This window comes from Mesoplodon densirostris, chromosome 13 (assembly GCF_025265405.1).
Source record: "Mesoplodon densirostris isolate mMesDen1 chromosome 13, mMesDen1 primary haplotype, whole genome shotgun sequence".
NCBI classification, from domain to species: domain Eukaryota; kingdom Metazoa; phylum Chordata; class Mammalia; order Artiodactyla; family Ziphiidae; genus Mesoplodon; species Mesoplodon densirostris.
Window position 1 is genome coordinate 78,147,624 of NC_082673.1, and position 24,785 is coordinate 78,172,408.

A 24,785-nucleotide genomic window follows, 5' to 3' on the forward strand; every position below is an offset into this window, starting at 1 on the left:
AAGTCATGTTTTGAGCTGGAACTCAAGGATGAGAAGGAGGGAACCATGTGCAGATCTGAGGAAGAGCATCCCCAAGAGAAAAAGCTGATACAAGTGCTGACAGACAGCAGAGGCTGGGACCATTTTGTGCAGCTGGGCAGCAGTCAGATCGTGCTGTGCTTTGTGGAGCATGTAAGTTAGATTTTATCCTAAAAGCAATGAGAAGACATTGGAGGGTCTTAAGTTGGGGGAGAGACATGATTGGACTTATGCTTTAAAATGAGAGCCATGGTTGCTGCATAGAGAATGAATTCTAGGTACAAATGGGGACTCCAGTTTAAGGCCAGAGGAATCTGGGCAGGAGGTGCTGGTGACTTGAACTAGGCTGAAGACAATGGGGATGGAGAGTTGAGGACACAAGATATGTATGTTGTGGACCTAGAACAAATAGAACCTGCTGAAGGATCGTTGTAAGGATTGGGAAAGGGAAGATGCACGGACAACTCCTACAGCTTGTTCTTGAAAAGCTGGGCAGGTGGCAGTGCCATTTCCTGGGATGGAGCCCCCGGGGGGCAGGGTTGGGGGCTGCCCCAGGGGTCTCCCCCTGGCGCCCTGTGAACTGATCAGGTGCAGACTGGAAATACCTCTCCACAGGTGTGCTCTCCTCCCCTCGTTGATATTAAACACCTGTGGCCATCTCGGCGTTGTCCTCTCCTGTAAATCTCCCAACAGCTCTGTGAAGTGGGTTCTAGTATACCTAATTCCCGAGTCAAAAAACAGAATAAGAGGGCTTCCCTGGTGGTGCAGTGGTTGAGGGTCCGCCTGACGATGCAGGGGACGTGGGTTCGTGCCCCGGTCTGGGAGGATCCCACGTGCCGTGGAGCGGCTGGGCCCGTGAGCCATGGCCCCTGAGCCTACGCGTCCGGAGCCTGTGCTCCACAACAGGAGAGGCCGCAGCAGTGAGAGGCCCACGTACCGCAAAAAACAAACAAACAAAAAACAGAATAAGAAAGTAAGCAACACCAACAAGGTACTAGAGTGGATATCATTCTTTTTCTGTCTTTTTTCTTTTTTTTGCCATGGAGAATAATGTATTTATTTATGCGCTTATTGAAAACACATCTCTGAACATCTCCCATGACTCAGCATTGTTCTGGGGCAATGATGATGAAGCAATTACAGCCAGAAATTTTAATTATTCACTATATACCAGACACTGTGTTGAGGGCTTCCTATACGTAATCTTCTTGACTCTCCAACAACTCCGTAAGAAGTGCAATTACTGTCTGGGAAGGAGAAACTGAAGCACAGAGAGCTTAAGTGACCTGCCTCAGGTAACAGAGTAGAAGGTGGTGGAGCCAGGAATGAACCAATCCCCACAAGAACCTCCTTAAAAACCTAAATCCATGTCTGTCTTGTTTACCTCTGTATTCCCATCGTTTCACACAGCATCTGGTGTCGTGTAGCCGCTCAGTGTTGATTGTATGGATTTGCTGTTTATACATGCTCCACCAGATAATTCTGATGGGGTGTGTGTGTGTGTGTGTGTGTGTGTGTGTGTGTCAGGGGACTGTGGGATCACTCTCAGAGAAATCACTCTGGTGACTGGAATTTAAAAGATGGTTTGGAGCCAGAGAATGCCTGGACTAGAAAAAACATTTGAAGCCATCCAGCTCTGCGTTATTAATTTTCTTGTGAGGAAACTGGGGTCCAGAGAATCTAACTATACCTTATTAATTTGCTGATGCAGACATTGAGGCCCAGATCACTTAAGTGACGTGTCCAGAACAACACAGTTATAAACTGGCAGAGCTGGTACATCCACAGGCACAGCTCTGTCTTTCCTGACACCAGGTTTGTCCTAGAGTCCGCAGCGAGAGCCCACAGCCCTGCCCTGACAGCACCATCCATGGCCGCAGCCCCTCGAGGGTTGCTTAGGCTGCGTTCAAACCCACACGTGAGTCGTGCCATCTTGCACAAGTTACCAAGTCTCTCCAGGCCTCAGTTTCCTCAATAGAGAAGGTATAAAGCTCAACTTACAGAGCTGTCATGCAGACTATGTGAAATAGTATGTAAGGTTTTCATAGGACAAGTCCTAACAAGAACACTCAGAATAAACTTATGCATTCGGCTATATTTTGAAGTATTCATTTACTTGGTTTTGTTTTTCCCCATCCTTTTTTTCTTTGTCTCCATTTATGTTTATGAGGCTCACTGCTCACCATCTCGGAAGGGATGTGACAGGAGAGAGGAGAAATAGCCTGTCCGTCTTCCTGAAATTTTTCCCCAAAAGCCCAATTCCCCAGGATCAGGGAGGAACCCCAGATACAAACTAAAAGTCTTGGCAGTGTCGATGGAAATAACCAATATACAGTCTATACTAGGAATAGAAAAGAGTTTTATTCACGCTAAATTGAATAGCCTGGGAGCCAGCCTCTCAAATAGCCCTGAGGAACTGTTCCAGCGAAGCATGATTTTCAGCACAGTTTTATGTCTTGTCAGAACAAAGAACATCAAACATGATAGGGGTACGTTCCTTCAAGGTTTCCAAAAGGTCAGATCAGCACGTACACAGTGAGTCCCTGTGGCGTTGGCACCTGGGAAGGGAGGCTTATCACTGAAGGAGGACTAACACTGGCATCCCAGGAAGGGAGGCATTTAATCCTTATCTTTATTATTATTTTTTATTTATTTATTTATTTTTTTTTGCGGTATGCGGGCCTCTCACTGTTGTGGCCTCTCCCGTTGCGGAGCACAGGCTCCGGACGCGCAGGCTCCGGACGCGCAGGCTCAGCGGCCATGGCTCACGGGCCCAGCCGCTCCGCGGCATATGGGATCCTCCCAGACCGGGGCACGAACCCGTATCCCCTACATCGGCAGGCGGACTCTCAACCACTTGCGCCACCAGGGAGGCCCGAATCCTTATCTTTAAAATCAACATGCTGTACTTCTGGCCAATGCACCCTTTTCTTTATTCGTCGAAGAAGATGTATGATGTATGTTTGATAAGCCACAAAACAGGCTGTTCTAGTCAGCATGTTAAAGTTCAATTTAAATAATGTAGAAGCCAGAATGACTTCCTCTTACCTCAATCTGTGAAAATTTCTTCCATCAGTAGGAAGCCTGGGGGCAAAGTTTAAAAAGGGAAATTCTGCAAAAATGTGGGATTGGGGAAATGAGAGAGGAGAAAGGTGCTATAGATCCTGGATGAAGAGGGAAACAGGCCCCACATTCCAGAATGGCCCCTGGGTTTGTCTGGGCAAATGACAAGACAGGGAGGCTCCCCCAAAGTCCCCTGACCCACCCAAGTGCGGTGGGAGCCCCAGGAGGCCAGGCAGATGCAGACAATCCTAGTCGCAGCTGAAACCTTGTTACCCAATACTTTGGCATCATCATAAGTTTGAAATCATGTCAAAGTTCCAGGTGTCAGGAGGGTCTCCAAAACTATGGCCCAATCCTCAGTGGGAAGATCACCAGGAATGAGTTTAATTTTCTATCACTTGGGAGGAAAGGAACCTTGAGGTTAGAAATTAAGTTGAATTACAGAAAATAAAGCAGCCCCTATGTGTTTCTAAATGTAGTGGGTAAGTGTCCGGGGCCACTCATGGCCAAGAGAGGAGTTTTTATGGGAAAAGTGTGTTTTGGCCCTGTCCTATTTAATTTTCTGTCTTGAGCTGCACTGATGTAGTTGGCCTAGGGAAGTGTAATGCTGGATTTTTCTTTTCTTATTTTGATTTACATAAGAAATGTTACATTTTGGAAAATCCTCAGTCAGCAACCACTTGGTTTAAAAAAAGGATCCAATCACATTTTCAGAGAGATTACCTATTAGGCTTACTTAAGCCAAATGGGTTGAGTGACAGGTGATTCTTTTGGAAACTCAAAGGAGGGCTAAGGTGAACCCTAACCATCGGGTGTGTGTCTTTGCCTGCTGCCTGCTGCTACTGACCGTGCTGCCACCATCTGATAGCCAGGCTGCCCTTTTATTCCTTCCCTTCTTATGACCAAGGGCAGTGTTCTTGTCCTAGAGCCAGTTTCTTCTTGTGGGATATTTCTTTATGCTTTTGCTCTATTCTACCAAAATGAGATCTAAACCAATAAAGTTGAATACTCCTGAGGTTGGAGGGTGAATGTAGAACGACTAAGACAGGGAGGCTGGAACATGAGCCTGCAGCTTTGTGCTTTTGTGCTTTGCTCTTCCATTCAGGCAGTTTTTTGTTTGTTCATTTGTTTGTTTGTTGGCTTCACTGTGCGGCTTGTGGGATCCTAGTTCCCCTACCAGGGACTGAACCTGGGCCACAGCAGTGAAAGCACCGAGTCCTAACCACTGGACAGCCAGGTACTCCCCCATTCAGGCAGTTTAATGAGTACTGTGTGTTTCTAAATTGGAAGAGTGTGTCTTAGTGAGCTGACCTTGTGTTGAATGTGATTTTTCACTAGGTACCATACTCTTTTTAAAATTTTATTGAAGTATAGTTGATTTACAATGTTGTGTTTAATTTCTTCTGTATAGCAAAGTGACTCAGTTATACATATGTATTCTTTTTCATATTCTTTTCCATTATGGTTCATCATAGAATATTTAATATAGTTGCCTGTGCTATACAGTAGGACCTTGTTGTTTATCTGTCCTATATATAGCAGTTTGCATCTGTTAATCCCAAACTCCCAGTTTGGCAACCACAAGTCTGTTCTTTATATCTGTAAGTCTGTTTTTTGTTTTGTAGATATGTTCATTTGTGTTGTATTTTAGATTCCACATATAAGTGATATCATATGGTATTTGTCTTTCTCTTTCTGACTTACTTCGCTTCATATGATAATCTCTAGGTCCATCCATGTAGTTGCAAATGGCATTATTTCATTCTTTTTAATGGCTGAGTAGTATTCCACTGTGTGTATGTATGTGTATATATATATATGCCATATCTTCTTTATCCAGTCATCTGTTGATGGACATTTAGGTTGTTTCCATATCTTGGCTATTGTAAATAGTGCTGCTGTGAAATAGGGGTGCATGTATCTTTTCCAATTACAGTTTTGTCTGGGCTAGATACACTACTCTTAAAATTTTTTTAATGTATGGTGTATATATGATTATATGTGCTGCATTATTGAGTATATTCCTAGCAGGAGAGAAATTCCATTTTAACCAGACATTGTCAAGAACCAAATCCTACATTTAAAATTGTACCTGTCTGAAGATTAAAAGAATTTTCTGCACTCTAGTTACTGATCTCTTACTTTTGAAGCCTGGTTTCTCCTCCATGGCCCATAGCCTTCCGGTGCCCAGCACCAGAGAACACATTCACATCATCATGGGACAGCTGGCCTGCACAGTGTCAAGATGCCCGTTGAGTCAGGAGCCAAACATAGGAATATTCCTGGAAACTACTCCCAAATTTGAATGGCTAGCTAGAACCTAACCACACACAGAAGTGACTGCAAGCGCATAAATGTATCCCACTAACCCCAAACTACATGTATTCTCAACTTAACCTACTTGGCTCCCAGAATGCCTGCAGCCACTCCAGGGTCACCCTACAAGAAGGGAAGTGGGCCAGAGGGGAAGGTGGCATGGAGTGACACAGTGATCTTAACCATTTGTGGTGAAGACATCTTACTTTCACACATTTTACAAAAACACATGACCTTGTGAAATGATGGTGAAGGGCCCCATGCAGGGCCTTTGGAAGGGGCCTGTGCAAGTGAGGGGACCTGAAGCTTTAGATTCATTACTGTTGCAGTAAATCTGCTTCTGAGGATGGGAAAGAAACTCACTAGCTGCTGCTATGCCGAGGGTGAGCCTTGTGTACTCACACCTTAACTCAGCTGGTGAGGCAGCTACACATCTAGTCGCCTGAAAGGAGAATGACCTGACTCTGAAAAGTCATTTCTCAACGAATAGTTATCTACTGTGCACCTCCTCGCCCAGGCACTGTGCTGAGGGTCAGGACAGAGAGAAAACATGGACCCCTGAACTTGAAGGGGTCACTGTCCAGCCAGGGAGATCTCTGTACTCAGTGGCATGTGCCACGTGTGAGAAATGAACAGAGCTTTCAAGGGCACCCTAGCAGAGGCATGAGTTCCTCCAGACGTGAGGGTGTGGTAGAGGAAGGGAGGGAGGGAACATGGTTGAGAAAGTAGGAGGGGTGATGCCTGAGCTGAGTTTCAAGGTGAGGAGGGTGTAGGTAGGTGAGGAGGGTGTAGGGAGAGATGAGGGATAGGAATACCCTTCAGCATTCTCCCTGGGCTGTGATAGGTCATCTTCTTTAGTGATTTCCTAAAGCCTGAAGGTGAATGGACTGGCCAGGTGGGTAAGAAGCATCCAGTGGGCAGAAGGAAGGTGGTGAGTATGTTCAGAGCCCTCACTACACCCACACAGAGTGATGCAATCTCTAAGCACCAGTCTGTTTTCCCATGAATGCACCCCCTGGTGGAGACACCTGGTAATACATGTACATTCAGGCGGCACCACTCTATTCACTGGTCCCAGGCTTTTAAGCCAGCAACTCTAATCCAGAGCTCTAAACTATGTATCTAAATTTTTATTTATAAATTTTGGAAAGAGTTATAGTACTAATGTATTATGTACTTTACTAAATATATGCAGATATAGAAATTAAACATGAGATATAAAAAATAAATCAAAATAAGAAAAATTTAGTATTTCCCCTCCTCACCCACTAGGACCATCTTGTATACTCATGGGGTGCATTGCATCATTTTGGAGCCCTGTGAAAATTGTTCTTGAATTGTTCTTCAAAGCAGTATAGGGACAGTGGTTAAAAATGTAGACTCAGGAGTCAGCTGGCCTTTATGCGAATCCTGGCTCCACCACTTCCTAGCTGTGTGACAACCTCAATATTGCTTTCTTTGAAACACAAACAATAATAGTACACACCTCATAGAGTTCTTGGAAAGGCTAATTAGTATAAAACATTGACATCCGTGCTTGGCACATGGTAAGCACTTGTTAAACATTATTATTTTCCTCAGTGCCTCTATTAAAAATAGCTTAAAATCTTTGGTTTTACATTGTCCTTAAAAAAACCCAGGTGGGAGGAAAAGGAGAGAGAAGCCTGGAAGGACTTCCTGAAAAAGGTGACCCCCAATCTGAATTGGAATTTTGAGAAACACATAGGAGTTTGCTGGGTGAAGATGAAGGCAACAAGAGTCAGTTCAGCCTTTTCTTAGGTAAACTATACATTTTATTAACACTTTTTCCATAGATCCTGTTCTTGGCCCTTATGTCTCCTTCCTGTCATTCATTCTGAATCCTTCTCCAGAACCTGTTTGTTGTTTCCAGGGGCTTTTTCACCTACTGCCTACAGGAATGCCTGACTTTCGCTCACTCTCCCTTATGCATCTCGATTATTTCCATAATCGGAAAGTAAAACCAGCCCACTTCCCAGCCTCCCCGGCAGTCGGTGGTGGGGGGAGGGTTGGCAATAAGACCCTCCTGTCCCAGAGGGGTAGGCGGCAGTCCACGTGGTGGGCATTTCTTATTTCTTCTTGCTCTGCCCTATTCTTCCTGACCCAGTGAGCTCACAGAGCCTAGAAGTTCAGTGCCTGTCTTGAAACCACAAGGATAAAAGGGTCACACTGAGGCTGAGAAGGAGCCTGGGTTACTGAGGAGTTTCCTGAACAGCTACAGCAGCCCTGGACGTTTATATTAAAATAGATTTGCCTCTCCACCCACTGCGGAGCCGCTGTTTTGGAGGTTTCCGTTACTTGTTGCCAAATACACTCACACATCCAGATTAACCATGTCAATAAGGGATGTCTAATAGAGATTGATGAAAAAAGGCCCATGGGAAAGGGTACGACCCCTGAGAAGCCGGGAAAATCCAAACCATCTGAAACCCAAGAATTCAGAGGCTTCGACTACTTTGCTGCTGGTTATTGCTGCCATCTAGTGGCAGTATTTTGGAACTAAAATTCTTTCTGACCATAAACTGCAGATCTTTCTTCGTTCCTTTCCTCATTCATTCACTCACTTATGTGTTCATTCTACAGATACTTTATGAGGATGTACTATGTGTGGTGGACCCTCCTAAATGCAGTAAGGGAATATGATAATGAGGGGGAAATCCAGCTCCTTGCCACTTCAAACATACACACTTGGGGGGAGATAGCCACTAATCAAACTTAAAAATGGAAAAGTATTATTAAAACAGAAAAAAAAGAAAAAGTTGGGAAGGGTATAAGAGAAGAGCATGGTGCTATGAAAATCGTTGATAAGGATTTGACTTATAGGGCAGATGGGTAGGAGGTTAGAGAGGGTTTTCCTGAGGATGTGCCCATTGGCCTGAAATCTCAGGAGGAACCAAGTGAGACTGCAGTAAGAGCAGTCATGAAAGTGAGCTGCAACAAAGAGAGAGAGTATGTTGAATACAAGGGAATAAAAGGCCATGCATTTAGATATACTCTGAACAGTCTGGTTTCTGAACTGAGAGTATGTTTGTGAATTGTGGTGACAATAGAATATTTCACCTGAGCATGAGCTGTAAAGGTATCAACTAACAGATCTATAGACCACTCCACCCAACAACAGCAGAATACATATTATTCTTCTCAAGAGCACATGGAACATTCTCCAGGATAGACCATATGCTAAGCCATAAAACAAGCCTTGATAATTTTAAAAGGATTGAAATCATACCAAAGTATGTTCTCTGACCACAGTGGACTGAAATTAGAAATCAGTGACAAGGGAGGGACTTCCCTGGTGGCAGAGTGGTTAAGAATCTGCCTGCCAATGCAGGTGACCTGGGTTTGAGCCCTGGTCCTGGAAGATCCCACATGCGGCGGAGCAACTAAGCCTGTGCACCACAACTACTGAGCCTGTGCTCTAGAGCCCACAAGCCACAAATACTGAAGCCCATTTGCCTAGAGCCTGTGCTCTGCAACAAGAGAAGCCACCACAATGAGAAACCCGTGCACCACAATGAAGAGTAGCACCCGCTCACGCAACTAGAGAAAGCCTGCATGCAGCAACAAAGACCCAATGCAACCAAAAATTAATTAATTAATTGATTGATTGATCAGAAAAAAAGAAATCAATGACAAGGAATTTTGGGGAATTCCAAGCATTATAAATTAAACAATGCACTCCTAAATAACCAATGGGTCAAAGAAGGAAAGCTACAGGTGGTCTGTGTCTTCAGGCATGAACAGGGGAAGGACTGCCCCAGTGAGTAGTAAGGCAAAATAAAGGTGCTTTCAGGTTATGACCCATGCATTTTGAATATTCATTTTACCATTTACATTTAAACCACTACAAATCAATAAGTTAAAAGACAAATAATTCATATTGAGATTTTATTATAGAACATTAAAAATTCACTAAACCTATCCACTAATGAATTAAAGTGAGAACTTTTCAGATAAGATATTTTATTAAAACTTGTTATTTTTATTTTGTTTTTATAAATTAAATATTACAAAGTCTCAAACTCCAGGTATCATAATATGAATTATTTAAAGCCAACATACAATAATGGAATACTCGTTTATGGCATAATATGCTTTATAATGTGACAATGTAGCTCTTTTTATAATAAAACAAAGTTTATGAAAGACCCCAAACAGCCTAAGACATCTTGAGAAAAAGGAAGAAAACCCAAGATATCACAGGCCCAGACTTGAAACTATACTACAAAGCTATTGTAATCAAAATGGTGTGGTACTGGCACAAAAACAGACATAAATAGATCAATGGAACAGAACAGAGTCCCAAAATATGAGCAATTAATCTACAACAAAGGAGGCAAGAAATATACTTAGGGAAAAGAGAGTCTCTTCAATACATGGCATTGGGAAAACTGGACAGCTACCTGCAGAAGAATGAAACTGGACTATTTTCTTATACCATGTACAAAAATAAACTCAAAATGGATTAAAGACAATGTAAGACCTGAAATCATAAAACTCCTAGAAGAAAACAAGCTATAACCTCCTTGACGTCAGACTTTAGCAATGTTTTTTTGGATATGTCTCCTCAGGCAGGGCAAAAAAAGGGCAACGAAATAAACAAATGGGACCACATTAAACTAAAAAGGCTTTTGCACAGCAAAGTAAACCATCAACAAAATGAAAATGCAACCTACTGAAAGGGGAAAGAGATTTGCAAATGATATATTCAACAAGGGATTGATACCCAAAGTATATAAAGAACTACAACTCAGTATCAAAGACAAACAGGCCATTTAAAACATGGGCAGAGGGCCTTAATAGACATTTTTCCAAAGAATATATACATATGGTCAACAGCACATGAAAAGATGATCAGCATCACTAATCATCAGGGAAATGCAAATCAAAACCACCATGAGATATCACCTCACACCTGTCAGAATGTCTATCAACAAAAAGACAAGAAACAAGTATTGGCGAGGATGTGAAGAAAAGAAAACCCTTGTGCACTGTTGGTGGGAGTGTAAACTGGTGCAGCCACTATGGAAAACAGTACGGAGGTTCCTCAAAAAATTAAAAATAGGACTACCCTACGATCCAATAATTACACCTCTGGATATTTATCTGAAGAAAACAAAAACACTAATTTGAAAAGATATATGTACCCATATGTTCATTGCAGCACTATTTACAATAGCTATGGAAGCAACCTAAGTGTCCATTCATAGATGAATGGATAAAGAAGATATGTTATACACATATACAATGGAATATTACTCAGCCATAAAAGAGAATGAAATCTTGCCATTTACAGCAAAATAGATGGACCTGGAGAATATTATGCTAAGTGAAATAAGTCAGAGAGCAAAACAAATATCCTATGATATTACTTATAGTGGAATCTAAAAAACAAAACAAATGAAGAAACATAACAAAAGAGAACAGACTCATAGACACAGAGGACAAACTGGTGGTTGCCAGTGGGGAGAGGGGGAAGGAGGATGGATGAAATAGATGAAGGGGATTAAGAGGTACAAAGTTCCATCTATAAGAAAAATAAGTCACAGGGATGTAATGTACACATAGAGAATATAGTCAATAATATAGTAACAACTTTGTATGGTGACAGATGGTCACTGGTCCTATTGCAGTAATCATTTCATAATGTATAAAAATATCAAATCACTATGCTGTACACCTGAAAATAATATAATATTTTATGTTAATTATAAGTCAATTAAAATTTTTTTAAGTCTATGAAAAAAATACATTGACATAACATAAGTAGAGGCAAGTAATAGTGTGTCATCGGTGAAATAAATACAGGCAGATGTCCATTCAGGAAGCTGTGAGACAAGGTCTATGGCAATGTCACCGTGGACAGAGAGATGGAGATTCCCTGTGGAACTATGTCAAGGCGGGTCAAGTCCATCAAAAATGGGGATGGCTTTGTTTTAAACACCGAGGGCAAGAACAAGGCATAAGTAAAAGTCCCAGGTTTCTGACGTGAGTGTCTAGGAGACTGGCAGGGGCATTTCACGAGCTAAAGAGAAGTGGGGAGAAGTGAGTGCATTTTGGAAGTGTTGAGTTTGAAGTGCCTGGGAGACACCACGTAGGGAGGAAATGGTAGACCATTATACCCATAAAAAGAAGCATTCAGTGAGGGAGGAGGAAAAGCAACAGGATGTGTTCTTCAAAAGGTAAGAGAAGGAGGGCTTGATCTCTTCTCCACACTCACAAAACATGAAGAAACTGAAACTCCAGGAACATTTAAACTTATCTGTGAATGTACCAATAACACAAAATTGAGTTGTGTGAAGGCAAGAACTGCATCTTATTCAATTCTCTGTGCTTCAACGAGCTTAGCACTTGGGGAGATTAGCAAATAGTTGGTGTTCAAAATATGCAGAAGTGATGCTGAAATGAATGAACAAAAGAAGAGGGACCCAGTGGAAGGGAAAGGCATTCCAGGTGCAGCCAGCAGAGTGAAGAAAGGTAGGAAGAGAAAAATAATTAAAGGGAAGCAATTATTCCTCCTTATTTTCAGGCTCCAGGATATCTCAAGCTGAGAACGAAAGCTCTTGTATATACAGCCAGCCCAACACAGTTCAGAACCTCATTCCTACAGGGGGGAAAGCCCTTAAAGGATTGAATGTAGCCTCTTGTGAAGCATATGATCCCTTGGTCTTCAGTATGCTGGCGTCTCATCAAGAAGAGATGGTTATACAAACGCATCTCCAGGTGGGGTCTCTGTGACTGAGATTAAGGTGGAATTAGATCTTTCTGGCCACTCTGGGAGGGTCAGTTTGTGAAAAAGTTTGCCCAACCTCCCCTCTCCTCTCCAGCTAATCTCCCTAGCCTACTTCTCCTTTACTAAGTAACTATCCTCTTCTGTATTTGAACTCATGGGTTGTCTACAAGCTTGTTTATTATGGTCATTGCTGGTTACTTTTGCTTTGTTCTGATTTTAATGAGTTCAAGTGATGGAACTGGTGGGGAAAGTGAGGTCATGTGCTTGAGTGACGGGGATCAAAGTGGCCATCTACAAGTGTGGCTCATTTGTAAATCTGCAATTTTAAAAGGACCATTTCCAGCACTCAGACATTGCTGGCTTTCAATCATATCCCTCCATATTTTGTTTATCTCAGGTTAAAAGTAAGGTGTAGTGTGGGTCAAAGTTTGTATGACCTTATTTTAATTATTGTTGCAAGATGTCAGACTGACGTTGGAACAGAAAGAAACCTAGAGAAAGAACATTTTGTAAGATATGACTTCTTCCATCCCCTGCTATAAATAATAAACTAAAGGGAGTTTCAATTTGTTTGAGACCCAGAAAAAATTCTTCCTGACTGCATCATAGATTTTCTGAAGATTTTTCTAGTAAATAAAAATAACATTTGTTCATCATATACAATTTATAACTAGAGAAAATGTATAAAAGAAAATGGAATCATCTGTAATTACATCACATACAGGGAATCTCAGTGAGTCAATGTTCACATATTAGAGCATGCCCTAATAAATTTATTTATGCACAAAAATAAATAATATGCCATGATCTAAGGCACAATTATAGATTTTGCAATTAGCACTGCAATAAGAGTAACATCCCATGTCATTAAAATTTCATATGATCATCATCATAATTGTATAATATTTCCATCAAAAGGATGTACCATAATTCTTTTAACCTTTCATCTTTAGGTTTAAAACAACAAGGACCATTTTAGTGTAATAATCTTTGTCTGAATTTGGGATCATTTCTACATTTATGGAATGGGTTAACAGTTAAATAAGTATGAACATGTTCAAGTCTCTTTGTGCTCAAAGCAATCATTCTCTTAATAACTATAGTATTTGCCAAGCCACATTACTCATGGCCAGGAACTATACAAGATGCTGGGGCCGTAGCAATAAACAGAAAAAGAATATCCCTTATCCATGAGAACATTATTTGCTACCGGGGGAGAGAGGCTTTTAAGTATAAACAAATAAATAGCAAAACAAGAGCTAAAGAAGAAATTGCAGTGTTAAATAGACATAATGTGGAGGGAAGAGAGTGTTTAATGAAGGCCTCACAAGAAGATGACCTTCAGACAAATCACCAGCCATTGTATCTTCTAGGGGAAGGGCATTTCAGACAAATAGGACAGCAAGTACAAAGGCAAGAGCACAAGAAAAGGTTTGGCCAATTTTATAAAGGAAGCGAAAGGAGACTGGTGTCCCTAGAATGTGTTTAGTCAAGGGAACAGTTCCATCTCAGGCTGAGATGTAGGTGCCAGATTTAGGCGCAGCACGGGACTAAGGGAAGGCTTTCTCCAAATTCATTGCATCATTCCAGGTTCACTTCTTTCGATTTGTGAGCAGCATTGCAGAGAGTATCTGAAGGTTCTGGAGGATACCAACTGATTTGAAGTTTTTAAGCCGGCAGAATTCCTTTGGTTTTTTTTTTTTTTTTTTTTTTTTTGCGGTACGCGGGCCTCTCACTGTTGTGGCCTCTCCCGTTGCGGAGCATAAGCTCCGGACGCGCAGGCTCAGCGGCCATCGCTCACGGGCCCAGCCGCTCCGCGGCATTTGGGATCTTCCCGGCCCGGGGCACGAACCTGTGTTCCCTGCATCGGCAGGCGGACTCTCAACCACAGAATTCCTTCTTGTTATTAATTTCCCCCTAGGCAGGAACAAGCTAACGGTTGGCCACAACAAAGATGGCGGCAGCGGCCTCACACGGCAACGGCAACGGCAACGTCGACGCCATTCATCAACGAGCGCGATAATATCATATAGTTCCGCCTTGCCGGTTTGACGTCACTTCCGGCCCCAGCCAGCCGGGTGCGCGCCTGTCTTCCGGCTTTGCGTTTGGATGTGCGGACGGAGGTGAGTGGACTCGGAGTCTCACCGAGGGAATCCCAGGGAGTGCGGGGCCAGCAACATGGACAGGGCAGGCGGGAAGTCCGCGGCTGTTGTCGCAGTTGTGACTGAACCGCGGTTTACCCAGCAATACAGGGAATATCTCGAGAAGCAGAAACTCCTGGAGAGACAGCACCGTGTGGAAAAGATGCCGGATGGCACCGTGGCGCTACCGGTGCTGGGAGAGGCCCTCACTGAGCAGCACCTGCGGGAGCTGAGGAATCGTGTGGCTCCAGGCAGCACCTGTGTGCTAACGCAGCTCCTGAATCCTGTTCCTTCAAAGAAGGCCCAGGCTTGTTCACCTGCCCAAAGGCTGTGTCTTGAGGTGAGTCGCTGGGTAGAGGGCCGCGGAGTGACGTGGTCAGCTCAGCTGGAGGCTGATCTGCCCCGATCTTGGCAACGACATGGTGACCTCTTGTTGCTGAGTGAGGACTGTTTCCAAGCCAAGCAATGGAGAAATCTGGAACCAGAACTCTGGGAGACGGTTGCCTCGGCACTTGGCGTCCAGCGTTTGGCCAAACGAGGGCGGGTGTCACCGGATGGCACTCGAACTCCAGCAGTGAGTCTGCTGCTGGGCGACCATGGCTGGGTAGAGCATGTGGATAATGGGATCCGATGTAAGTTTGACGTCACCCAGTGCATGTTCTCCTTCGGAAACATCACTGAGAAGCTTCGTGTGGCATCGCTGCCCTGCGCTGGAGAAGTGCTGGTGGACCTCTATGCAGGGGTGGGTTATTTCACCTTGCCTTTCCTCGTTCACGCTGGTGCTGCCTTCGTCCATGCCTGCGAGTGGAACCCCCATGCTGTAGTTGCTCTGAGAAATAACCTTGAGCTCAATGGAGTAGCTGGTCGATGCCAGATACACTTCGGGGATAACAGAAAACTGAAGCTCTCAAACATTGCGGACAGGGTGAACCTGGGGCTGATTCCCAGCTCTGAAGAAGGCTGGCCCATTGCCTGCCAAACGCTAAGACAGGATGCCGGAGGCATTTTGCATATTCACCAAAATGTGGAATCTTTCCCAGGGAAGACTCTCCAGCCTCCTGGAAGCAGTGGAATGGAAAAGGAGGATTGGTCTTCTCCTCAGCAAATGATCACCAGCCAGTTGAAAAATGGAGCTGCCAGTGATTCTAGGAAAAAAATGCTGTCAGCCGCCACCAAGCCAGAGTGGCAAAGGTGGGCGGAAGCTGCAGAAACTCGAATTGCCACTCTTCTTCAACAGGTGCACGGGAAACCGTGGAAGACACAAATCCTGCACATCCAACCAGTGAAATCCTATGCTCCCCACGTGGATCACATAGTCCTGGATCTGGAATGCCGCCCCTGTCCTCTAGTTGGCTAGAGAAGGTGGATCCTGAGACAGGAGGATCTACGTGTGAGTGACCCTTAAAGCATCAACTCAGGCTGGGGCCTCACCTCTCTTGTCTCCTGGTAATCTATTTTAATATTTTGTGGCCCTAAAAGCAGGCTCTTAATCAATACATATTATTTCATTTGTCTTCCATTAACACCCTACAGAATGAGCTGCGTATCTGGGAGAAGTAGTGTGGCTCATTGAAATGAGGCCTGGCTGTGCAATCATGAGTTCTGAATTCTGACCTTAGTTCTGTCTAACCTGCGGTACATGGTTCCAGTATTCCTTTGGCCTTGAATTTTCTCATTTGCAAAATGAGGGATTCTTGGCAAGGTCTCACACGGCTGTCACCTAATAAACAGTCATACACAGGGCATTGGTTATTTTAGAGTGAAGGACGCAGTGCTGTTTCCAAAATCACGGCAGCTACAGTATGGAAACTCACCTGAGTGGGGCCAGGATGGAAGCAGGGAGAAGGGCGAGGAGGCTTCTGTGGCGGTTCAGGCATGAGATGATGGTGGCTTGGACTAGGGTGGTGGCAGTGGGAGGTGAATGGATTTGAGAAGTAAAATCGATGGGTCTGAGCATTGGAGTCCAAAGCAAGGCATTCAAGTGGTGCTGCTTGGTTATTATGACTGACTAAATCAGGGAGGGAAGAGAACAAAAATTACTCTAGTGTATGACCTCCACGTGTCTACTTTAGCATTCCTAAATGAGTGGGTGCGGGGAGGGTGTGTCTTAGGTTTATTATAGTAGAGAAAGTGTTAAGAATGACTGCTTTAAATGACAGGGCAGGGAAACTAGACTTCCAGCCTTAGCTGCTGCAGTAGCTGCCAACTGCTAGCTAATTTTTAAAGTTTGAATTAAAATCTTAGATTTTTACAGGGCTCAGACTCCCTTTCCATCTTCCTTCCCTGGCTGAGAACATCAGGGCCAACATAAGGAGCTCTAAGGAATGTGAGATACTGTGCAGTTTTCCAAGCCTCCCCTTATTTTATGGCTCTCTGCCAGTGCCATTGTTTACTGTTGGAATGACTAAATGTAAGGAATCACTGTTTTAAAACGATGAGACACAAATATATATATAAAGCATTTTTAATTCAGTTTCTTCCACCCTGGGCACACGTGTGAGAAGAAACCCAGTATATGTCACTCTGAACAGCCTCAAGGTGCAGCCACTTCACATGGGCAAGCCATAAAACTAGTCATTTTCAAACTAAACTATTATTTTAAGTGATTAAAACTATTTTCATATTTTTAAAAGCATTTTTGAGTTTTGTTCTGGAATACAGTTAGGTTACTTGGAAACAGTTTGATCTTTTTTTTGGGCCTCTCACTGTTGTGGCCTCCCCCGCTGCGGAGCACAGGCTCCGGACGCGCAGGCTCAGCGGCCATGGCTCACGGGCCCAGCCGCTCCGCGGCATATGGGATCCTCCCAGACCGGGGCACGAACCCGTATCCCCTGCATCGGCAGGCGGACTCTCAACCACTTGCGCCACCAGGGAGGCCCCAGTTTGATCTTTTTGAGTCTTGCTTTTAAGCATTTGTTAGAGCAGCATATAGTCTAGGATTAATTTTTTTCCATTATTGAAGCAAGACCTTTCTTCGTTCTCTGACGCCTTGTGAATTATGAGATTTTCCACTCTTGCTGTATGTAGAAACAGGAATTATCCACCACCCCGTGTGGTGTGAGCTCTGAGTATTTTTTCCTATAATCCTTTCTGGCGGGTCTTTTGTTGGCTTTTGGTAGTTTCCTATCATGTGGGCTGATCATTACTCAGCTGAAAACCTTTAAGGCAACGGTCAGCAGATCTCTGGAGTTCCCTTTGTGTGCGGCTTTCTCCTCTCTGGCATTCTACCCTGTGAACTCTACTTACTTGGGCTCCCAGGACTCACCTCCTCACCTCAGGGAGTCAGACTGCTGGCCTCCACTCCATCCTCGTGCCACAGCATGGAAAACTTCTCCAGGCTGTAAGTTGGAGCAATTGTATGGCTCACCTGGTTTGTTTTCCACCTCTCATGGACCATTGCTCTTCATCGCCTATGTCTGATGCCTTGAGGGCCGTTGTTTCATAAATTTTGTCAATTTTTTAAAACTATTTAGAAGTTTATAATAATTGTTTTGACGTAAATGTACTAACTTTCACAATCATTATTGATGAAATTCACTCTAGCAATAATATACCTACTTCAGCTGACACAATGTTTCAACATGTAAAGCACATAAGAATTTCTTGCTACAATTATGTTTGGAATGCTTACCTATATTATAAAATGACTATTAAAATATTAGCAATGATATCTTTCTGATTAGATATGATAATAACTTGCAAGATTTCCGGACCAACAATCACACACAATTTCAGAGAGGCCAGAAACAGTGAGAAAATAGGTATTTGTCTCTGGGTTTTTATTTATTTATTTATTTTTTTTTTTTTTTTTTTTTTGCTGTACGCGGGCCTCTCACTGCTGTGGCCTCTCCCGTTGCGGAGCACAGGCTCCGGACACACAGGCTCCGCGGCCATGGCTCGCGGGCCCAGCCGCTCCGCGGCATGTGGGATCCTCCGGGATCGGGGCACGAACCCGTGTCCCCTGCATCGGCAGGCGGACTCTCAACCACTGCGCCACCAGGGAAGCCCTGTCTCTGGGTTTTTAAAGGTCAAGGTTGAATCCAAGGTAAGTAGAAAATATTGAATATGAGGCTAAAACTGAATTTTGGTATAACACACATATTAGGTAGGTAGGTAGATACAGATGGATAGACTGTCCTAGTTTTCCTTTTTTTCTTTTAGTAATTGAATTTTATTTTAAGATCAAAGCTAAACGTACAGTTTCAAAATTCAAAGAAAAGTAACAAAACTTTATGGAAAAAACCAAGCAGTTCTGCAGCTCCTTTCTCTTCACTTTGTGTGTCTACTTTCAGCACTTTCAAATGGGCCTATGTGCCAAAGGAGATGCAGGACCTAACCTACATGTACCAACAGGAGCCATGAGAGTCTGTTGAACTGGGTGCTGAGGGTGTGGGACGGGAAGCAGTTTGCATTCATGTAGGACAGAGAACAGTACTTGCCCACCCTCTATCATAATATAGTCTGAAGAGATCTAGACCATCTGAACCTTCCACAGAATGTCACACTGACCTATTACATTCATGACATCATTACTCCTTGGGCCAGGTAAACAATAAGTAGCTAGCATATTATGCTCCCAAGGATAGGAAATAACCACTAATAAGAACAAGCAACCTTTTACATCAGTGAAATTTTTAGGGTCCAGTGGTCTGCTTGAATGTCAAGATGTCTCCTTTATAGTAAGAACAAATTTTTGCATCTCACTCATTTTATCAATAATCTGCCACCAAGAATGCACATCAAGCTCCAGGCTTCTTTGTGGGAATCCAGAACTTGAGAATACTACTCTGACTCATATACTGGGTGACTGGAAGGCTGCCAGTTTTCAGTGGGATCCAGAGCACATAAAGGCTTTGTAGCAGGTACAGGCTGCAGTGTAATTAGCCGTACTGCATGGGCCATTCAATACAGGAGATTCTATGGGACAAGAGTATCTGTGATAAGCATAGCAGCCACGGGAGTTTATGGCAACCTCCAACTGGAGAATCGCAAGGTAGACTTCTAGGTTCTGTAGCAAGGCCAAAGCATCTGCAGTGGAGAACCACACCTCATTCAAAAATGGCTCCTTGCATGCTGATGGGCCTTGGTAAGAACTGAGCATCTCATGGGACATCAAGTAACCCTTCATGAGCTAGGTTTTGTCAGACCCACCAAGTCAATCCATCATAAGGTGGAAATGGTACACCTGGGATCGGTGACATGTAGGGCCAGGGGAAATGAATAGGTACATAGGCAGATGGTCCAGACTCCTGTATCATACGTATAACACTTGAACCAGAGTCCCTCCCTCAGTTCACAACTGTGGCTGCTTGAGAGGCTCTTTTGTCTAGCTGATTCAGGACAAAAAAGCCCAAGCTGTGTTCACCGATGGGTTTATTGGAATATGGGTTCAAAATAAAAATAGACTTCTGCCCTACAGCCCAAATCAGGAGTGCTGTTAAAAGACAGGTGAATTCTCCAAAAAGGCAGAATTGGGGGCAGTATTCCTGGTCATCCACTTTGTGTGGTAAAAAGTGGCTTGAAGGAAGAATATATCTTCTTGGCAAGTGGCAAATAAGTTGGCTAGATGATCAGGGGCCTGGCATGAAAAAGATTAGAGCAGGGACAGGGAAGCCTGGAGAAGAAGCAGTGGAGAAATCTACGGGATTCGGCACACGAGTAAAGAACTTTGTGTTGTATAACAATGCCTACCAGGGATAATCCACCACAGAACAGGCACTCAACAACCAGGTAAACAGACTTGACCAGTAACTTCAGCAACCGCAGCCATCAGCTGTCCCAGTACTGGCACAATGGGCTCATGTACATTGTCATGTCTCAGGGATGCAGGTGAGCAAGAGGCCAACAGCACGGCTTCCACTCACCAAGTGGCCACTCCCTCATGTTCAGCACTGAGCCCTTGATACAATAGCATCCCTCAAGGAAACCAAGCAGCTACTTGGTAGCAAGTTGATTACATTGGGCTCCTATCCTGGAAGGACAATGACTGACCTTTACTAGAATCTTCCTGTCTCCAGGTATGAGTTTGCCTTTCCTGCCCACAAGATGTTGGCCAGACTACTTGTCCAAGGGTTTACAAGTGTTTGATCCATCAATATGTATCCTGCATAACATTGCCTTTGACCTAGGGACCTACTTTACAGCAAAGGACTGTTTCATGACCATGGGATTCACTGGTCCTGTCACATACTACAGAACGTAGAAAATGCTGGCCCGGTGGAGTGGTGAAAAATCCTTTTGAAACTGCAGCAAAAGCTTGGAAGATGTGAAGGTGGGATGCCGTCCACCAGGACTCAGTATACTAAATCAAACTCATTATATAGTGCCATGTCCAGTATAGGCAGAAAATGCAAGTCTGGGAATGAAAAGGTAGAAATAGAATTCCCCTTGTAGGCTAAATAATGGCCCCCAAATACGTCCATGTCCTAATACCCAGAACCTGTGAATATGTGATCTTACGTGGTAAAAGGGACTTGGCAGGTGTGATTAAGTTTAGATGGGGAGAATAGCCTTGATGATCCAGGTGGACCCAATATAATCTCAGAGGTCCTTGTAAGAGGGAGATGGGAGCAAGTAGTAGGAGATCTGATGACTAAAGCAGGAGGATGGAGTGATGTGAGGAAGGGACCATGAGCCAAGGAATGTAGGCAGCCTCCAGAAATTGAAAAAGGCAAATGGATTCTCTCCCAAAGCCTTCAGGAGAAACACAGCCTTGTTGACACCTTGATTTTAGATTTCTGATCGCCATAATTTAAGAGAATAAATGTGTTGTTTTAAACCACTAAGTTTGTGGTAATTTGTTACAGCAGCAGTAGGAAATTAATACAGCCACTTTCTGTCGCCACTGGTCCATGTGCTTCCCATCCCCACGACTCTGCTCTAGAGCAGCACTCCCCAACCTTTTTGGCACCAGGGACCGGTGTCGTGGAAGACAGTTTTTCCACGGACGGGGTGGGGATGGTTCAGGCGGTAATGTGAGCGATGCGGAGCAGCAGATGAAACTTGCTCACTCGCCAGCCGCTCACCTCCTGCTGTGCGGCCCGGTTCCAAACAGGCCCGGGGGTTAGGGACCCCTGCTCTAGAGGGCTGGTTCCTATCAGGGGAACTGTTTCGTCAGGAGACACAATTAATAGATCCATCAAACTTTAACCTACTGAGGTTTCCCAGTGATTTTAGGCCCCTTGTGCCAAGAGGCCAGCAGACAAGAACGTATCACCATCCTGGCTGGAGTAATTGAACCTGATAAGGAGGAAGTGGAGTTTACTGACAATGAGGGCAGAAAGGAATATACTTCACACTCAATGCATCCGCTAGGGTGTCTCTTTGATACTTCCCTATCCAATATCAGGAGTAAAATGGGCAACTTCCAAAATAGCAGAATAAGGACCTCCAAAAACTGGCTCTTCCGTAAAAAGCAGTGAGAACACTGGCAAAAATTGTCAAAATCAACCTTTTCAGAATTCTAGAAGCGAAAGGCTTGCAACAATCTAAGGAGCATTCATTCAAGAAAAACAGCTAAGTCTTGATTAAAAAGGAAAGCTTCTGGCTTTTTAACTTGCTCTATTCCCAGCCCCTCACCTCTAATACAATGTTAAATTGTTCCTAATTTTAGGGAGAATGCCTCTACTGTGTTTCACCATTAATTTATATAGGTAGTATCCATAGAGTCCCATTATAGTGCTGTTTTTAAAAAATCATCCTTTTTCCACTGCACTGTAGTGTCATTTTTATGATAAATCAGGTGATTGTATATGTGTGGGGCTATTTCTAGACTTTCTCTTCTGTTCCATGGGTCAGTTTTTCTATCCATGTAACACCAATACCATCTTGTCTAAATTAGAGCCTTAGAATAAGTCCTGATATGATACTGTAAATCAACTTTGTTCTTTAAGATTGCATTAGTTATTCTTGACCTTTTGCATTTTCTTACGGATTTTAAAATCAGCTTGTCAATTTTTTGAAAAAATCCTGCTGAAATTTTTTTGGGGGGAGGAATTACATTGAACCTATAAGGTAAAACTGACATCTTTGCAATATTGCATCTTTCACCTTGAAGCTTTTGTTCTACTCATTTGGGTGTAGCTATGAAATGAGAAGTGATTATCAGAAGCCTGGATGACAGGATCCCGTCCAGGGTGAAGGATCCTATATTTCCCATCTGTCAGAGGGATACTATATCCATCTCCTCTAGGCTCCCTGCCTTGACAGATGTTTTTAACTTAGTAGTACTTGTACTCTTCCTCTCAGCAGTATCTAATCCCTCAGATTATTCTTAACCATCACCTTAGATGACTAACATATTTGAGCCTATCATATATTTATATCCTAATATAAATTCAGTACTACTGAATGGTTATCACGTATAACAACCCAAACTAATAAGCAGTATCTTCACAGTACTAACACAGTATTGTGTTAGTATCATAGGGGTTCCAATGAGTATTTCTCCTAAAACCTGTTTGCCATATACCATACTAAGTACTTAAAACATAGTTTTAATTTGTGTAACAAGCATGAGCAATTACTTGCAGAGGATCAGATCTTAGGCTGTGGAATCTGAAAAGTGTGAGTTAGAAACCTGCCACTCTTAATTGCCTGTGTCCTTGGACAGGTTTGTGGAGGATTAAATTGGATAATACATGTTATATGTTTTGTATCTTATCTGACATTATTAACCTTTTTTTTCTCTTTTTCCCAGATGAGGATACTGAAGATTAGAGCTTAAGCACATTGTCTAGAGACAGAGAACTAGTGAGAAGCAGAAGTGGGTAAGCATACTGCCAGGCATATAGAAAGTGCTCAGTAAATGTTGAATGAATGAATGAATGAATGAACGAACCAAAGTCAGTCAGTGTGTACTCAGCGTTGACTCCAAATGTCACTATATTCCCTCATGTTTCCTTTGTTAACTAAACAACAACAGAATCTTCCTATTCATTTGGCATTTACAAAGTGAGAATTCAAATAGCTGAATTTCCATGAGCATATCTGAAATTTACTTTAATGAATGAGAAAAACTATAAAGTAACTTAGGATCAGAGATTATTTTCCAAGTAGTTCCCAAGGTCTGAGATAAAGTTATGGTATGTATTTATCCTTTTTGGGGCTATCAATACCTACCCTTCTTCCAGCATCCCCACCTTCCATTTGAAGGAAATACAAAATACGTTGGCAGGGAGAGCTGGGGTGGGTAATTCTAAGTGCTTGTTTCTTGCTGCTTTCTCCCACTAAGGAAGCTGTTTGTACCTGCCCTCTGGTACAGCTTGGGTACAGATACATGGTCCAATAAGCTTGACCAATTGCATAGTCACTCTTGGAACTTGAAATCCTGAAGAATAATTAAAATAATTATTTAATAAATTCCCTTTTTGCTTAAGATAGCCCAGAATCAGTTCCTGTTGCATGTAACAAAAACTTGGCTGATGTAAATATCAACTGAAAATTGAAACTAGTTTTTACACATTCTACATCTAAAGGCTTTTTAGGGGTACTAAAAGGCTTCTGAACCATTAAAGCCAAATGAACAGATTGTTATTTTTGAACATGGGTAATTTATGAATACATATACACACACACACACACACACACACACAGCTACCCCACATACTGTCTGGGTAGACTCAATTTAATATAACTGAGTTGTGCAACATTCAAATCAATGTAGAAGCCAAGGAGATTAGATTCAGTGAACTGCAGCTATTTCTTTGAAAGCTTATCTTTTATCTTAAACATCCCTGAAAGCATTCTAAAAACTACCTGATTAATGTAAATTTAGATTTAAGGTAGTATTTTAAAGTACTTGCCAGGATCTTATTCATACCTTCATTTTATAGATGGGGAGAGTGAGACCTAGTGAGTTTAAAGAGACATGCTTGAAGTCATATGTAAGATAACTGTGCCACCACTCCTGAAAGTTCTGGGCCCAAGGTGGAATTTAGTTTTAATTAGAAATTCTTATACTAATAAAATTTGTGCATCAAATTAAGACCAGAAACTGTTAAAACGTGGATAGGCAAGAAAGTGTAGGGGAGGGACAAAAATCTTTTCCTTCCTAGGTTCTGTGGCTGGGGCCCTGGAAATTAAACCAATAAAATAAAGATTAACCAGAGAAACACAAGAGTTTATTAACTCATGCCATGCACATACGTCTGGGAGAAACTAAGTGTTGAATAACTCAAAGAGGTGGCTACAATTTGGGGCTTATATAGCATCTTAACAAAGAACAATGCATTGTAGAGAAGTGATAAAGGAAAAGGGGTTTAGGCTTTTGGGGTGGCAGACTGTGGGAAGGTGAATGTATGGGGGAAACTAATGGATAATAAGGATTAGCTTAATAAGCTTTGCCAGTGATTCAGTCTAAGAGTTGTCCTCTTCTTGGTAAGGGAGAGGGAGACACCTTTACCAATAGAAACTTGTCCTATTTTTAGGCAAATGGGAAGGAGGGAAGTGTTGAGGTGGAGAGCTTTTTGTTTGTTCCTGCTGTTTCTCAACTGTCT

At 43.0% G+C, this 24,785-nt stretch overlaps 1 protein-coding gene across 2 annotated transcripts in view; it reads left to right on the forward strand.

The window, feature by feature from the left end:
* The window catches only part of TRMT12 (tRNA methyltransferase 12 homolog), a 51,415-nt gene extending 33,458 nt beyond the window's left edge, over positions 1 to 17,957 (forward strand). For both annotated transcript variants that reach the window (XM_060116246.1, XM_060116245.1), the window contains exon 4: positions 14,070 to 17,957. In XM_060116246.1, the coding sequence (XP_059972229.1) occupies positions 14,327 to 15,646 (1,320 nt within the window). In that variant the 5' untranslated portion in view covers positions 14,070 to 14,326 and the 3' untranslated portion in view covers positions 15,647 to 17,957. The remainder of the gene's footprint in view (positions 1 to 14,069) is intronic.
* Positions 17,958 to 24,785: the final 6,828 nt, after the last annotated feature.